This window comes from Parambassis ranga, chromosome 4, assembly GCF_900634625.1.
Source record: "Parambassis ranga chromosome 4, fParRan2.1, whole genome shotgun sequence".
Classification (NCBI taxonomy): domain Eukaryota; kingdom Metazoa; phylum Chordata; class Actinopteri; family Ambassidae; genus Parambassis; species Parambassis ranga.
Window position 1 is genome coordinate 2,686,643 of NC_041025.1, and position 17,706 is coordinate 2,704,348.

A 17,706-nucleotide genomic window follows, 5' to 3' on the forward strand; every position below is an offset into this window, starting at 1 on the left:
TCTGAATGCAAAGAAGGTAAATTCAAACTATGACATATCAGAATATATTCTGAAATTCTACACCACAGGCTCCTAATATTGTTAATAAATGAATATCCCATTTGTTTGTTTTCTTCATTTATTCACTGTATTTGCACAAAAACACAAAAAGCTCCTCAAAATGCACAGCAATGATGTGTAAATATGTTGCCATGACACTGTCGTGGGTTGATATACTACATGTTGAGCGTGTATATATCTGTGGTTTGCAGAAACATTCAATGAGATGTTTGTCTACATCAGGGGTCTCAAAGTAGTGGCCCCCCACTTGACATCAAAGTTTAGTGTTGCGGCCCACACATTTTTCTCACACACACTTATTTGCTGAGGCTTGTCCTGTGCATTTTATTTTTATTATTAATTGCCCGTCAGTATTTCTCTGATATTTAGTTTGAAATGTTTTTTGAGGGGTGGCAGCCTCCGTTCGGCTCGGCATGTCGTTTCTGTCTCTGCATGCTCGCGCATTTCTCCGCTGCAGAGGAGTTCCGCCCCGCCGACACACACACACAGGTGTGCGCACACACTTGTGAGCATACTGCACCAGCGGAATGAGAGCGCGCATTAAAAACTGAACTCAACTGAATATGACAATGTTTAGATTTTAGTCTTAGTGAAACGGAGGGAAATTCAGGCCCAGGAAAATCACCGCTTATCAATTAATCGTTAATCGATCGATAAGGTCATTCAACTAACGATTATTGAATTAATCAATAATTTGCATCCCTATTCTGACCTGGTATTAATAAAGATTGAGACGATTGGACCAGTTGTACTTTTTTGGAATATTTGAAATGCCTTAATGCGGCCCAGCCTCACCCAGACTCTACCCCTAGTGGCCCCCCGTGTAAGTTGAGTTTGAGACCCCTGGTCTACATGAACAACACCACTAATTGAAAAGATGTATAAGGATGAATGTTCATGTATATATAAGTTCACAGCAAGTCATGGATGGTGGGCAGGGTGCCATAATCCTGAATGATTGTGCAGTGCTACTGCACAATCATTCATGTTGCACATCCACAGTGACCAGACAAGCCTCATAGGGTTGCATCTGCGTGTGTCGATAGAGCACACACATCCTCCTGCCAGGGGGGAGGCAGGAGTAAATCTCTCGTGCCACCTTCACTTGTCTGTTTTCCTGTTACGAATTTTCAGGGCTTGTTGTGACTGGGTTTTTTGGAGACGGGATGATTTGTGGAATATGGACTTTCCTGTGGTACTTGAATGCACCGCAAGCAGTTCAGTCAATACATAGGACCAAAATCGTTCAATCTCAATCAAGTATAAAAAAATAAAGAAAAAGTTTAAAATAAACTGTCTGCACTAAAAAACAATCTGCACCTCTCTGCACACTTAGTAAGTCATGAGAGGTTCAGTTATTCTATTTGTACCCATAGGTAGATTTATTTTATTCTTACCTCCGTCCAGAGGGAAGAAGCTGAAAGTGGCGGTACAAAGGGTGGGAGTCATCATTTAGAGCAGAGGTAGCTATCCTCTGTACCTGTCTGGCCTACAGGGATGCAGGACTTGGCTGTGACTTGTCAAGCAGGACTTCCTCTGTTTTAATGTCACCTGACTGAACCATGACACTAAACAAATTGATAATATGGATATATGGAAAAAAACATGTAAATATAATATAACATGGTCATTGTGAACATACTGCCTCACAGGTTTTGTTTTTGTTTCAAAATGCAGTTTTTTATCAATGATACTTCCAAGATACTTATATGATTGTACATACTCAGTGGTGTGGACCTTTGATTGAAGTGACTTTTTTAATCTCGGTAGATTAGATTTAGAGACAAGTGTGTTCTTAATGAATGTCTTTTGTATCTCTAATCAATTAATATCTATGTTGTTGTTTTGTGTGTCCATCAATGGCCTGCAGGACATTCCTCATGGAGCTGGAGAACTGTGCAGAGAAACCCGAGCTGGTGGGAACCTGTTTTTTGAAAAGGGTTAGTATGTTTTAGTGACTTCACCTAAAGTGAAAAGAAGGCTCCAAAAGTCTAGGATTAGGCAATGAAGTCCAAAAAAAGCAAAACAGAAAGTGGAAGTATGTCATGATGTCGTGATGTCTTTTACATGGTTTTTTGCTGGTAAATAAATGAGCAGTTAAGGTTGTATTTTACAAGATGAGTGCTTGTTGGCCTAAATGCTGCTTAGTTAAAAGAACTAAAGATCCATGTAGCACCCATGGGGCTCTCATACAGCCAAGCTGAGGACTTATGTGAAGTGGAGGACAGAAAGCCTCAAGCACCAGGGGTATGAAGATAAAAGTCCTTGCCAAGGCCTCAGGCTGAAAAGCTGGCTTTAATTGCAGGGGGATCAACCATTCACTGTGCTTTAAAATGAGGCTCACCACATTCACAGAAAGAGCACTCAGATCACCTAAAGTAAGACACAAGGAGGTCAAGACCCCGTTACCACTGAGGTGTGAACAGGAGCTGTCTAACAGAAACAGGAGCACCCACTCACTACTACTACTTTGTTTTTTTTTTAACCTGACACTGAGGAATCTACTCCTGAGTACCTGATCATATTTCATGTAGGATTTTATTTTGTAATGCCACAGCACAGGGGGCCAGTTTTGTTGGATTGACAATGTGGGATGCAGGCCTAGCAGTCTAAAGTAAAATTGTGAAAACAGTGAATTTTCAAGTAATATTTATCTTAATGCATAGAAAATGAAGTCAAAATCGGCGGACTGACACAACAAATAAGTGACTGTGAAATAACCTGCACTGGTCTTTTATTTTGAAATCACAAGCTCTAAAATAATATCCAGGCTAGTTTGAACATGTTTTTAGAAGTGAATACTGATTTGACAGCACACATGTGTTATCTTATTGGTGCGCACATTCTCATATCAGCTCCTAATACACAATACAACAATACCCTATGTGCATCATGTTCTGGTTAAACATGCCCCAGATATGCTTTCACATTGTAGTCAGTAAGACACATGATTTAAATTAAGCACCTATAAAGTGTGGACTATTTAGATGAAACATACATTTGATAGATGTGGGCACCATATGTGGTATGTAACCATTTTTGGCCAACCAATAAAGGCCATGTGTTAGAGCGTTTATGTTGAAACACACACACTTACCATCTTGTTTAGTAATCAATCAATAATCCAAACAGATCTAGTGCACTGCACTTGTAAGATTTCCCACATTTACAACTAAAGACAGACTGGCAGGATGGTGTTCATTAACCTTTGGTCACATGGTGTGATTCAGGCAGATGTTGCAGTTTGAAGACCTCCAGTTCACCTTCTGACGTGTCTTTGTGTTGCCAGAAAGAAGAACTGCAGGTGTATGAGAAGTACTGTCAGAACAAACCTCGTTCTGAAGTCATCTGGAGACAGTGTGGCGACAGCCTCTTCTTTCAGGTAACACGCACACACACAAACACACACATAAACACACACACAGTGTGTCCATCCTTAAGGACATGTGTCTGTCTACAGGAATGCCAAAAGAAGCTGGACCACAAACTGTCTCTGGATGCCTACCTGCTGAAGCCTGTGCAAAGGATCACTAAGTACCAACTCATGCTGAAGGTGCGCACACAAACAGCTGAACGACAGGGATTACCGAGTCAGATTAGGCTGCATCATTTCGCTGATCTGTTAGCACATTATTAGCAGGGTGTTATTTTGTGCAAATATTTGCCTAATTAGATCCACACATTTCACAAAATCTGCCAGACAATCCTCAACGACCAGAGGTGATTGTGACAGAAAGCCGTGATGAGGTTTTAATCTTTCACCATGAATTAAAGATGTCCTATCTGACTTGTTTTGTGGCAAAATAAAATAAAATGCTAACCAATAAACACTCAGAACAATTGACTTACAGGCTTCTATGTGCAGAATGAGTGAAGAAAATAGTTTATAAGGGCTGGAATATAGAAAACATCCACGTTTGTAGAATCAGTTATCAAAGAAAAAACGTTTAGATTGTCTTCTCTAAGATTTATGTAAACACTGCACAAAAAAGCAGGACTTTATATTGTACTAAAGAATGAAAAAAAAACGTGAAAATAGTTTTTCCTGATCTACCTCCTCCTTCATGTCTAATAGGAGATGCTAAAATGCAGTACAGGTCAGGGGATGGCAGAGTTGGAGGAGGCTTTGGCCACCATGCTGGACATCATCAAATCTGTCAACGACTCCATGCACCAGATAGCCATCACTGGCTTTGAGGTGAGTGTGCTGATCAGGCCTTTTTTTTTTTTTTTTGGTTTGATAAAACTAGGATGGTCTTAGTGCATAGGGGGCACTGTGATTTCAGTCAAAACCAGTAAACTGACAGGAAAACATGAGAAATTGGAAATTTTAAGAAAATTCTTATGACGTTTTCTGAGAATGTCCCCTTATAATTAAGACAAAAGTGATTTACAAAACATCTTAGCCCTTAAGGTGAAAAACTGTTAAGAGTAGAAAGGAGGACTTTTCCTTAAACAGAGAGAACATAGCGGAGTGACAGGTGTGAAACTTTTTCTAAACTATGAATGCATTAACGTGAGCTGTTAAAACGCTACACATTAGATGGAGCAGGCATAATGTTTGTGGTTAACCTCATCTTAGTTTTCATCACTTTTCGCACTCCACACGTGTGAGTAAAACCAAAGGGAAGGAAGTGTTGATCTGCTGCGCTCTGTCCTCCCATGTCTGTCTGTTATATTGCAGTGTAATAACTGGGCTAAATTTTGCTCTAAGAACATTTTTTTTCTGTTGTTGACTAACTGTGCTCAGAGTGAGCATTGCAGAAATATGAATCAAACTTTCAGTCCTGCTCATAGTCGCCAAGAGAGTGTTCTTAAATCTAAGATTTTTCAGGCTAAGATAAGAGCTCTCTGAGGGGATTCTTAGCATCTTTGTGAATTCGGCCCCCTGGCATATAAACTAAGTAAAAAAAAAGAACTGTGCATAAAATCAAAGACCCTATAACAAAACAAGTGAAGCATGGTGCAGGAGATTCATAGTTGTTTTGGATAAGAATCTATATTCCCACAATGTCCATGAGGGGAACAGATCACCTGAATGCCTGCTTGCTTCACTTAATCATCTAACACTTACAGAAGACCAGAATGGAGTCTTAATAACCAGCGCTGAACAGCGATGATGCTTTGATACTAAAAGGTGGAAAAGGGGTTTGAGAATAAATATATGAATAAAATTCCTCTGCTTGCTAGTAAATAAGTGATCACAAATAGACAGTTGACAAAAGTGGTCCAAGATATTATTGAACTGGAGAAACCAACATTCATTCATACGCTTGAAAATGATAAGTTTGAGAGTTCAATAGCAGCTAATTGGCTGTAATCATGTTGATTGATGCTATTGTTATTTTCACCCTATGATAAGGGACAGGGGACAGACATGGGGAGGTGAACATGGGACAGACTCATTTTTACAGCTGAGGTTGAAACTTTTCTTTAATTTGGCTTTTTCACATTATCTGGATCATCATTTAGATATGATGATATGTACACAGAAGTGCAACATGTATACCCCGTTCTTCCAAATAAAAAAGTTTAACACCAACAAAAAACAGTCAACTCAAGGAATTTCTTACATGTGTATCTTCTTACTCCAAACAAAGTAGCTGTTACTCAACGATCAGAAGGCTATGTCCTGTAAAGTCCAGATGTCTGCTGACAAACATATTTTCATTCCAAGAATGCTTAAAAAGCTCCTTCCTGCTCATTCATATCTTTCCAAAGAGCTTAAAGTTAGATTGATTATTAACTAACCATGTCTGTGAACCGAATCCTGGTTAATAAGTCACTGAGTCCCAAGAAAAACAGTAAAAAAAATATGAAATAATTTTAAAAATACATATAAATATTTAAATGCCCATACAAAAATATAAATATATAAATGTATGTACAATAGAAAAATGTAAAAAAAAAAGTCTAAGCTGGCATTTCTGCCAAACAATTAAATGTTGTAAATATCTGACCTTTAAAGGATGCAAATAATTAGGAAATTATGAATAGTGTGATAAATAAAGTTTATTTCAAATACATTAAGAAAATTCAGTAACTTCCAGTGAAACATTAAGCAACCTGTGTGTTTTTAAATGTAGTGTTACATTATACATACTGTATTTTTTGTCATTTTGACCTCTATATAAAACGCTGAAGTGAAACTGTAATACTGCAAACATCTGTGTGCCACAAGTCTGACTGTGTGTTTCCAGGGAAACCTGAGTGAACTGGGAAAGCTGCTGATGCAGGGGTCCTTTAATGTGTGGACGGACCACAAGAAGGGCCACAGCAAGGTACCAGCTTCACTGTCACTCACCTTTAGTCCAGCTACGCTTTGGTTTCTAGGCGCATGAAATACTGACCTTAAGCTGCTTCTGATGACTGATTCCAGGTGAAGGACCTGGCCAGGTTTAAGCCCATGCAGAGGCACCTCTTCCTGTACGATAAGATGCTGCTGTTCTGTAAAAAGCGAGAGGAGACCACGGACGGACACGAGAAGACGCCTTCATACAGCTTTAAACACTCACTCAAGGTCAGACGAATGTCTTTCTCCTTACTTTTCCAGCTTGGATTCATGTGTATGTCGTTGTCCATAGCAAGAATAACTCAGCCTGCCTAGACCTGACCCCTAGTGGATTCTGTGGGTGGTACTTGAGGAGTACAGGGCTGCTGTCTGTGTAGGCTGTATAGGGCTGCACAGAATGTAGAGGCAGCATGGAGATCATGAGGTCACATATTGACTTTTTTGTCTGAGCCTGCAATTTCCTGTCTCTGTCTGTAGGGACTAGGAAGACCTCTGTAATGACACAGGTTTGTCCTGATTGGCTAAAAGCTTCGCCTATATCATCTAATCAAAACTAGTTGTTTTCATAAAATCAATATATATGTAGAACTACATATATCTATATTTTTATATAGCACAATTTATGTAACTATATTGTATGGTAATGTCATTTGTTATATGGGGATATATAACATATATTAGATTTACAGATGGGGTGGCATCCCTTTTCTATCATTAAAAAACATATGAATAATTTCATAATCTCACTAATCACTCAGACTGTCATTGCCTTCTTGTTAGTGGGATCAGTTGATTGATGGAATCATCTTTTTGATTAGTTTAATAGATTATTAGACAACAGGTTGGTTTCTGAATACATGTAGGACTATACATATTCTGATAAAGATTGAAATACTTCTGTCCCATTTCTCTCCAGATGAGCGCTGTGGGCATCACGGAGAACGTCAAAGGTGACAGCAAAAAGTTCGAGGTTTGGTACAACGGCAGAGAGGAAGTTTACATCATCCAGGTACGGCAACAAGGATGAGACAAAGAAAACTGACAGCAGAAAATATCTTTTAAGCTGTTTTCATGGGAATTTTATGATAGAAAAAAAAACATTAGAGAGCTTTACTTAAAGTTTACAAAAATGTGTTTATATATCCATACACAGCAAATTCTAGCCTTTGCATTGCACGTCCTGTAAGTTAAAATCAACTCAATTTGAGTGTACATGTGTGACCATCAGACTTAAAGTGTTAATTTTATTTTTTTGTTTTCTTTAAAATCGGACTCTTTACATCATCCAGTGTTAAGAACCAACACATGATTCATTTATAATTTCATTCATGAATGTAGTCGTATGTACAGTATGTACAGTATGTACTGTATATAGACGAGCAGTCAACACTGAAACACTGCCAGCTGAAAGAAAAACTCATTTTCAGAAGAAGCACTATTTATAGGTGATTATTGATACTGTATACAGTAAATAACATGGTAACTCATCATTTTAAGTTTAAGTCTATTCCTGCTTTAAAAAATAAAAGTTACAAGTTATGAACTCAAAAATACAACACAGAGAGTATCCATTAACACAGACTGTACTCACAGGGAAAATAACCCCCATATCATCTACCATCTCACTTTTTGGGTAATGCTTATGTTTTCCACTGCTCTGCTCTAGGTGGCAGTGTTGCACCACACAATCTGCTCAGTGATTTCTCACTCAGATAAACAGCATTAGCATTAAGAGGCTTCTGCTGCATATGTGTGTGATTTATATTTGTGTGTGTGTGTCTATTTTTCCCCAGGCACCCTCCATGGATGTGAAAAGTATGTGGGTGTCAGAGATTCGTAAAGTTCTTACAGGCCAGCTGGAAGCGTGCAGAGGTACGTACACCGTCTTTGCACCTGTGAATATCTGTCTCCATTTTTCTTTTTTTTTTAACTTCCTTTTTTCACACAAACTTACTTTAGTCTCAGTTTGCAGATGAAAAAGAGGCTTATCTCTGCATGAATCCATTCATCTGCTAGACCTCTATATGCAACATCACGCTCGCTACATGGACACATTAGATCCATAGCACACGTGTTCATTTTCTCTCCGAATTCTTACATTGAGTTTTATTTTTTTTTGTTCATGCTGTGGCTTTGTTGATGCTTCCTGCCTGCAACAACACTTTCTTTCTGTTATTGTGAAATTTTCCCGTCAGCAGCACTAACTGTCAACACATCCCTCGCTGCAATCTGGACACGGGCTTGTCAGTCTCTTGCTAAGTCATGGAAATGTTCTCTTTCTGTCAGGCAAACAGGAAACTATGATTGCAACACACATTGTGATCAGAGACAGAATTTGTTTAGCATTTGTCAAAAAAAGACACAAATGCGTCACAGTGTTTGCTCAGAGCACTCTAAGCCTGCAGCGCCATGTTGAACTCATGAAAATGTGCTGGTAGATTTTCCATTTACATGCAACATGCAATTACATCGCAATTATACTGCGGTGAGAAACATAATCACAGCGTGAGTTATAGTTACATGAAACATTTTCCTCTTGACTAAGTGCTAGGTGAGGATCTAATCTTTCTATAACCCCTCATTAGCTTTTTTGCTAATTGTTAGCATGTTTATGGTCCTTCCATTGAGTTTTTCAACAGTGTGTTTGCATTTGAAATCAGGTTGTGTTGTAAGTATTTCTCTCATTATTGTGGAAGTGCCTATTTTGAGGTGTGTATGGAATGGAAGTTATTTGGCTTCAGGAATAATATAAACATTGGATTATGGGGTGAACTGTCCCTTTAAGGTTTTTGTCTGATTGTATATAAATGGAATTTCCATTTTATGAACTGAATGGGCTAATCTAAAATCTCTAGTAACAAGTTTCAAGCAAGGACATAGTAATTAAATAAGAGAAAATCCAAATAAGGACAGGAGATCTACAGTCAATTAGCTCCTTAACTGTTTTTTAGTCGCACAGAGTGACAGAGACAACCAAAAGGTTTTGGTTTGGCAGCTCATCAATATTATTATGAAATAATAATAATAGAAATATTCTCTGTCATTAAGCAGATCTGGGGATGCTGTGACACTCTTTGGCTGACAAACATTCTTCCTAAAGATGATGGAGGGACACATAAGACAGAGTAATTGGTCAAAGCAGGCTGAGATATACTGACATCATCAAGAAATCAGACTTCTAAACACAACTGTATCATCACACACACACCTGATACACACTACAGGCTGGCTGATCATTAAACAGTCCAGATTCAAACACACAGGCTAGTGTGACTCCCTTGAACAGAACTTATATAGAACACAGCTGGACAACAACTTAAACACTTGTTACAACTACAAAGTTAAAAACGGTTTTAGATGATACCCTTAAGCCCTTGCAACCTGCACATCAGAGCTGTCTACCCAAAATGCATTGCAAAAATACTGTAAAGTGCTGTTTTCGCTTCCACCAACACACAATACTTTTCTGTACTGTTAAATTACACCTGAGTCAATTTACCAACAAACATTATCAGTAATATACTGGATTTTAGGAAACAGATTAGGATTAAGAAACCCTTTATTTGTCCCGCAATGGAGAAATTGCAATTTTCCCATTGTGAGTCAAATACAACAGGCTGATACTGTTGATATTTTGTTGCAACATGTGTTGATCTTGTTACATGCAATGATTTGAGTCTTTTTTTGTGTGTAACTGTGTGACAAAATGACACCAGGAAGAATAAGCAGCTCAAACGTCATCATTGGGGCAGCAACTTATCATTCACCTCCTAAAGCTTTAAAAAGCGCTTTCAAATGAATGATGTAAGACAATTTTTACTACAGATTTAAAGATACACAAAGACACACAAAGCCACAAATGGCAACACAAACCTGTGTGTATTTTTCTCTCTCAGTGCCAGTAAGCATCACTTGTCCACAGTTCTACTCCATGCTCCTGACTGACAAGAAAGACACACTCCATGAGCTGCACACTATGCCCAACTGACAACTCTGTGTGTGTGTGTACGGGTGTGTGTGTGTGTGTACGGGTGTGTGTGTGTGTCAGCACACTAACTAATAGAACACCAACCCCATCATGAAGCCCTGAGAGCAGACGTGTAGGAGGCCCTGACAGTCCAGTCCAGTGTGTGTGTGTGTGTGAGAGAGAGATTTACACCTCTGACTCTGTGCGAGGAAAGACGGAGAGATGGAATGAAATTGGTCTGGGAAAAAGGAGAGGGAGGAGATTGAAAGTGATGGGAAGAGAAGAGAGGAGGACGGCGGAATGATGTGCAGGGAGAGACAAGGAAACAGAGAGATTTTCAAATGGAGGCTGAGAGGCAGCAGGGTGGGAATAAGGGGAGGCTCGAAGGGATGAACATGAAAGAAGGAGGGAAGAGAGGAAGGACGGTCATTTCAGCTACGTGCTGGAAAGAGGACGAGAAGAGATAAGATGCGAAAGGAAAAAAAAAAACGTATTAGGATGTGATATGTAAATTTGTTTCCACATCATGGGAATTCAGACATTTTTTGATTATTTTAACTTGACATCCTGCTTTTTTTCTACATCCTTGCTGTCATTTTGTTGGTGGATTTATGCAGATTCTTGTCTTGTATCAAAGTTCAACACTTCATCAACAATTCGTCTCCATGACAACTGCTAGCAAAGGCCGTGAGATGGTGTTATCAAAAATGTAGATGTTATATAACACTTTCTTCACTTTATGTTAACAATGGAGCTACTGTATATCAACACATCTGGTCTGGATGGTCCCCCCACAGGAAACTGGTCTATTTAAAAGTCAGTCAAGTCAGTCAAGCTAGCATATTGAGTAAGATATAACTGTTCCCCCAATTCAGAGGCTACATCCTTTGATTGATACAGTCGATGGAGGCGGCCTACACTTTGTAGGCCTCGAAGGTCACATCAGCTTTTTTAATCTGATTCCCTGTTCTGTGCCGTTTTTGTCTCCTAGCAACCTGCAGTTGATACTGGCACTTGCGGGGATCGGTCACTTCTCGCCATTGTCACACAAAACAAACTAATATGCACATAACTGCCAGTACTTCTTCACAGCTGTAACCACAAAGCCTGAAACCAGCAAGATGTTTTCGGGCACTTTGTGACCTCACAAATCTAACAAGAATAAATCCTGATCAAATATAGGCTTATATAAATAAGCATACTAACAAAGAAGACAAATCACCAAGGATTTTTTTACATCTTTAATAAGAAAATATAGGCATAAAAGTCAACACATAAATAAGGAGAACTTGTGGTTGTTGTTACACCAAAAACCTGGGGTTCACCCTTAAGCATGTTGCTTTAAGCACAATGCTTTTTTGTGTGTGTGAGATGCAATGTCACAAAGTCCCTCTCACACAGAGCTCCAGTTCTCGTAACAATGACCCTTTAACAGTGCTACAGTGAAAACCTCTGCCATATGCAATAAGCTTCATGCCCATCAAAAGTTTTTAGTAAGGAAGTTGGGGCAGATCTCAATCTGTTGGCATGTTTTAGATAAAGGGTTAGGGTCCTCCACACCGTAAACCTGCTCAGATGCACAGTGTTAGTCCTCATTTTAAGTCCGCACCACTGCCGTCTGCACACACACTTCAATATGACCAGTCTTTATGAATAAAACATTGCATCATCCATGATGAAAAAATACATCCTTTCTGCTGAGCACGATATTTGCAGCACGTGGAATGGCTCCATGCTGAGTCTGCATTTTTGCGACAGGCTCATTGGTCGCCCGAAATAGGAAGTAACAAGCCAGATCAGTCACAGAGCTTGGTGTTTCACTTATGTGAGCTATGCTTTCGGCCAAGGCTGCACCCCCCCTCACCCTGTCTGAAGTTATTTCACTGGAGCCTTCTCTGGAGAGTTCTTGTCACAGAGCGGGGCGCTGTGGCAGGCCCGGAATTGTTAACGTTGCAGTTATGAAGCCTCTTGTTTAGATGTGGCCTGATATCTGAAGCTGCAAGTGTTCTGATGTCTTTATAAAACCACAGCAGGGTTTCTGTCAGGCCAATAAAAGAGGCTGATGCGGTTGACACAGCGGTTTTGGAGGGTTGGAGCATAGAAATAACTCAAATTATGGAATGGAAGTGCTCCTCCTGCTATAAAAGATGTCATCAGCAATACTTTGGAGGACACAGAGTGAAAGTACAGCCTGACACCCATAACCGTCGGTTTTACAGATTATCAGAAAACACAGGGGCTTCATGCACCGCTCTCAAATTTAATATCTAGATATGTATCCTCTGTGTCCTGCAAAGTGCATCAACAGGACCAGACACCAGTAGCAATAGAAGTAAGGGATTTCGAACTAGACTGAGTTGCCATCTGAAGGCCTTAAAACACTGTAATGAATGCCACCTCTTCACCTCAACAGCTAGAGTGATCCCTATTTTCCTTTGTGCTCCTCGAAATTCCAGAGTAGTGCATATAAACATAATGTACTTGACTGGCATCGGAGGCTAATATTGCTCCATTAACTTGAAATGTTCACTTTCGGTTCAGTGACAGCAAGCTGCTCAGCCTTTGAAACGAGCCCCAAACGTCAATATTTCCACCACCATTCTTCCACCTTACCTGCTCCAGTCACTCCAGACAATTTGCAGGGTTCCACCAGGAGCAACCCATGCTTGGCCATGCTGTGTCAGTCTGAACCAGGCAGGAAGTTAAACGCAAGAACAGCAGAGGGAATGTTACAAAATAAAACACTACATCAACATTACATTATAACTAGAAGATGAAGGCCGCAGATAAAGTAGTGAGAGATTTCAGGGAGACATTCATTTTTAGAAATGATAAAGAACCAATGAACTTTTTTATAAGCACAGCAGCAGAAAGGAACAAAGGCAAAGAAGCTTTTTTTGTTGTTCTTTTCAAACACACACATTACTATGAGATCTTGTGATTATAGTGCAATCTTGAAACTTTCAGGTAAATATAGTTGGACAGGCAGCTCTTAAAAGAGGTCCACTTTAGAAATACTACCAGTGGGACTTAAAACCTAGCCGAGGAAAAAGTTGAAAAAGGAAAATGGTTGAGTGGCTGGATCACAGTGAACATGCCTAGTGAAAGCCCTGGGAAAATTCTGAAAATATTTGTACAACCTAGAATTCTATGTAGCGTGCTATACATGCAGGTCAAATATGTGTAGTCTCTTTCTGACTGTGGGCTGTAAAGAGGGACAATTCTTGGTGATGCCCATAGCTCCACCTCTTTGTCCAAATACGGACAAAGAGGTGGAGCTTCACTTTTTGTAGCAGGCTATAAGCATGTACATTTGGAGACAGCATCACCAATTGGCCATTTGAGAAATTACAGTTTTTGGTATTCAGCCAAGTAGGTTGCCACTTTAGACACAGGTTTCCATGGTAGCCGAAAAGTAGGAACGTTTTAATGAGAAAATCATGATCATCGGGTGTGAATGCAGCAGAATAAGTGAATTTTGCTTAGAAGGACACAATAACACACTAACTGCATGTCTATGCTGCAAGCTTATGGCTGGTTGTTACTTTCAATATTATTCAATATGTCTGCTTGGCATTTGTTAGTTATTTTACGTTGCTTAAATGTCATCAGACCTTCACCACAGAGGCAGAGGCGTCTCACTGAGGAAGAGGTTAATTCCACTATTTGTAGTAAAACGTAATGTCTCTCCTGGTTTTACAGAAGCCAGCCAGCTCAACATCTACGGGGCCCCCATGAGGTAAGGCTTTTCAGCACAGCAGCTTGACAAAGCAATACTGCACTGAAAAAATCTCGGCTTAAACTTTTAACCTTTCCTACTTTAACAGGAATGTGCGCAAGATTGCACTGAAACAGTCTGACTCATCAAGTCCAGAATCCGGGTACAGGAAGACCAACCCCAGTCCGAATATGAGGCAGAAGAGAGGTGAGATGTCGCTTTGATTTATATCGAATGCAACCAAAGCGCACTCTTTAAAATCTTTTTTCTTACTGGAGCAAGTATGCAAGTAATGCGTCCTCGGTTACTTCCACAAATATTTCACCTTGCCTTTCTCTTTCTTTCATCATTTCTTTGACTTCTCAATCTCTTGTCAGACCTAATATCATTGATGAACATTGTTCCCGTGGTATTTCTAAATGCTTGATGTTGCACAAAGGTCAAGTACAAATAGCACTGAGCTGTTTTAGCTCATCATGTTCTAAACTACAGCAAAGCCAATAAAAGGGTAATTCATCAAAGGATGCAACAAGCCCACTGGATTCCTTTAGCAACTGATTACAGCGGACTTCACAAACAAAAGTCTTAAGAGTAAACGTTAAAATGTGTTACAGGCTGCTAGGCACCAGGATCAACAGGAAGTCCTCAATGGACAGTCTTGTTTACAAACCGTTCATGTGACCTCCATAGTCAAACGAAGAACACACATGCATAGACTGCCTCGCATGCAGAGCCCCCTTTAAGGACACAGAAACTAATACTTTTGTTGCTAGGTAACAGACAAGCTTGGATGACCTAAGGTAAGATAAGGAAAAGGGTATCCTGAATAAGAATAGGAACAATGTGTCCCACTTGAGGGGTTGCATCCTTTTTTAAACTTGGTCTATGGAGGTATAGGGTATTTCTTATAGGTCATAACACAGTTGTTGATCTAGTCTGAAGAAGACCTCCAAGACAAAATGGAATCACAAGTTATGCAGAGTTGGGAAGAATCCTTCATTAGCCAGCAAAAAAGAAGGCTGAATTTGTTGGGTGTAGTTGAAGGAGGCTTGAAAATGAGACTGATTGTGCATGTGATGTTGCAATTGGCCTACAAATGCGTCCTTTGAAGGATGCATTTGTACCGCTGTAGAAACTTTTCTTCTGTACAGGCTATATAGAGGACTTTTAGCATATTGCCTGCTCAACAGCAACACACACATACACACACACACTGGCACACTCCGCCTTCAGTCCAAGATGCTTGCAGGAAGTGAAAGGTCAGAAACAGTTGACAGCAGGTGTTGTTTTTAGGTATCACCTCTCAACTTGGTGGCTGCCCTCTATTACAGGACAAGCTGTACCTGTCTTCTTGCTTCCTTTATCACCTCCTCCTCTATTCTCTCTCTCTCTCTTTCCATCTCCTCTCGCACCCTCCTCCCTCTGCGATGAAGATGCTTTATTAGTCCAAAGTTATAGCGTCTCTTGAGTTTTAGCATCATGGCGCGAAGTTTCTCACCCCATCACGCAAACACTTCAACCAGACAGAAACACTTCTCACCGACGATCATCTGCTTCCCACTGATGATTATCTCAGACACACACACACACAGAGAGCCGTCCCTCCCCGATGTGTCAGTTGTCTCTGATAACATTTCATCATGAAAACTCACTTGTTAACGTCAGCCGTCAGCCTCCCGCTGCAAGGTCACTGCGTCCTTCTACCAGGAACGTTTGGGTTTCTCACTGAATGCTTAGTGGTGTTGACCACATGTGCCCTTATGTTCATCTTAAACTTGTATTGCCAAGTGGAACTCTCTTCTATCTATGTGTTTTGAACAAGTGTGTCATTCACTCTCTCCTCAGAGACCATCAGTCTCCTTATGATTTGACCCTGAGAAAACCTCTCTTTTGAATGACAACCCGACTCGCCTTTACTTACCTGCGATGCCATGTGTCACACTGTCACAACACTGTGACAGTGTGACTGTTATCAGCTTGAATAGAACGAGAGAATTCAAAGAAATGTGAGAGTTAACATGTTTTAACATGTTCTCTTTCTTTTTGTGGAGACACGTCTGATTCAGACTTCTTGTTTTCACCCAACCTCTCTTTCACATACCTTTGCCATTGCCTATTATTTAGCTGTTGCACTTAAACCACTCAAGGTAGAATTTCTTTTTTTTAAGGGCACTTTAAAGGCACTGTTATTATAAAGTGGTTTTCATGACCTTCTCCTTGGCTCATCCAGAGTCTTTGTTATAATGTGTTGAAACGATAGTATTTATGATGGAAAATGAATGCAAAATCAATGAGTGACGACGGCTTAGATGGCTTTTATTTAATATTCATTTTTGTATTTTTTTATTAATTTGCATACCTTTTTTATTTATTGTTTTGAAATTACTTTTGTGGAATGTTGTTCTGAGCCCACAGACGTGGTGACCTATTCACTTGTATGTACTGTTTAAAACAAAATGACTAGATAAAATGCCAAAGATACAAATAATGTGCAGGAGAAAGCAAAGACCTGTGTGGGCCTCTGCAGTAGTACAGTACCTCATAGTTAAGTTAAAATAACAAAAATTAATACTAACCTTTCCAAAAAACTGAAGGACCCTGTCCCATCTCTGTGAGTCGCAGAACTCCAGCCGTAGCCTGGTTTATTCTTTGGGATCCCTGTATCCACCATAGCGGTTGATATCCTGGGGTCAACATCTCAACTTACACATATTTACATGTTTCACAATAGTAACACTATGACTTCTATTTGCATGTTTCTAGAGTGTAGCGATGATGGAGTTTCTGGGAACACCCAGCAATGTTTAGATCAAGATTATATATTTTAATGCAAAAAAAGTCTTGAAGAGACCCAGGCATTCATCACGGGATGATACTTACTGCACATGTTTCAATGGCATAAGAGGCACACATAGGTCATAGTATGGTAGACAACCTATAGTATGGCTAACTTTCTACTCTCCCTGCTGCACTAACCCCTCCTCCTTCTTACTCTTACCAATCAGCCGACGCTTCAGCCGGCCGCTCGGCTGCTAACGCTAGGAAGCATTTCAGCTTGCAAGGACTTTCCAACAGGAGGTCTCTTCCAGCAGGTAACAAGCAAGCAGTCAAGTGCTCCTTTTTCTTCACACGTTCATCATCATCATCATCATCACTGGCCTCATCATTTTCCTCCTCAATTGTCTGTTTGTCATTATCATCCTGAAGAACAGTGCCCTCTATCCTTGAGTCTTCACTTCCCAGTCAGGATAATGATTGTCCACACCTTCACTTTGCCTGCTTTTTGTGTGTTCATGTCATTCCAACTGCGGCATTGAACCTGAACAGAATGAGGTTTGGGTGGACAGCATGTGACGGACATATAAAGAGTGAAATTGGTGACACTGTGGCGAGGCTAAATTCTAAAATGTCACCTTCTACTCCTGGCCCTCTTGACATTTTCAAGTGTATTAACATTTTTGGAAGAGGATGTGGCTTTTTTTTCTTTCTTTCTATGTCAGAGCGGTCTGGCTACATGTGACCCTTAATGGCTCTGATGAGTCAGAAAAGGTGAGCTGAGGGGGATCTCTGACATTCACAATAATGTGTGCCTGCTGTGTGTGTTACTCAGACACAGCGTTCCGTCTCCACCTGCAAGATGCTAAACTGTTCTCGCTGACATTGAAGTCA

General features: G+C 40.1%; 1 protein-coding gene across 3 annotated transcripts in view; it reads left to right on the forward strand.

Moving 5' to 3' along the window:
- mcf2l2 (MCF.2 cell line derived transforming sequence-like 2) overlaps positions 1 to 17,706 on the forward strand; it is a 67,368-nt gene that overhangs the window by 37,041 nt on the left and 12,621 nt on the right. For all 3 annotated transcript variants that reach the window (XM_028403374.1, XM_028403373.1, XM_028403375.1), the window contains exons 18-27: positions 1,931 to 2,000; positions 3,350 to 3,442; positions 3,521 to 3,613; positions 4,136 to 4,258; positions 6,261 to 6,341; positions 6,440 to 6,580; positions 7,269 to 7,361; positions 8,146 to 8,224; positions 14,022 to 14,058; positions 14,147 to 14,244. In XM_028403374.1, coding sequence (XP_028259175.1) covers positions 1,931 to 2,000; positions 3,350 to 3,442; positions 3,521 to 3,613; positions 4,136 to 4,258; positions 6,261 to 6,341; positions 6,440 to 6,580; positions 7,269 to 7,361; positions 8,146 to 8,224; positions 14,022 to 14,058; positions 14,147 to 14,244 — 908 coding nt within the window. The remainder of the gene's footprint in view (positions 1 to 1,930; positions 2,001 to 3,349; positions 3,443 to 3,520; positions 3,614 to 4,135; positions 4,259 to 6,260; positions 6,342 to 6,439; positions 6,581 to 7,268; positions 7,362 to 8,145; positions 8,225 to 14,021; positions 14,059 to 14,146; positions 14,245 to 17,706) is intronic.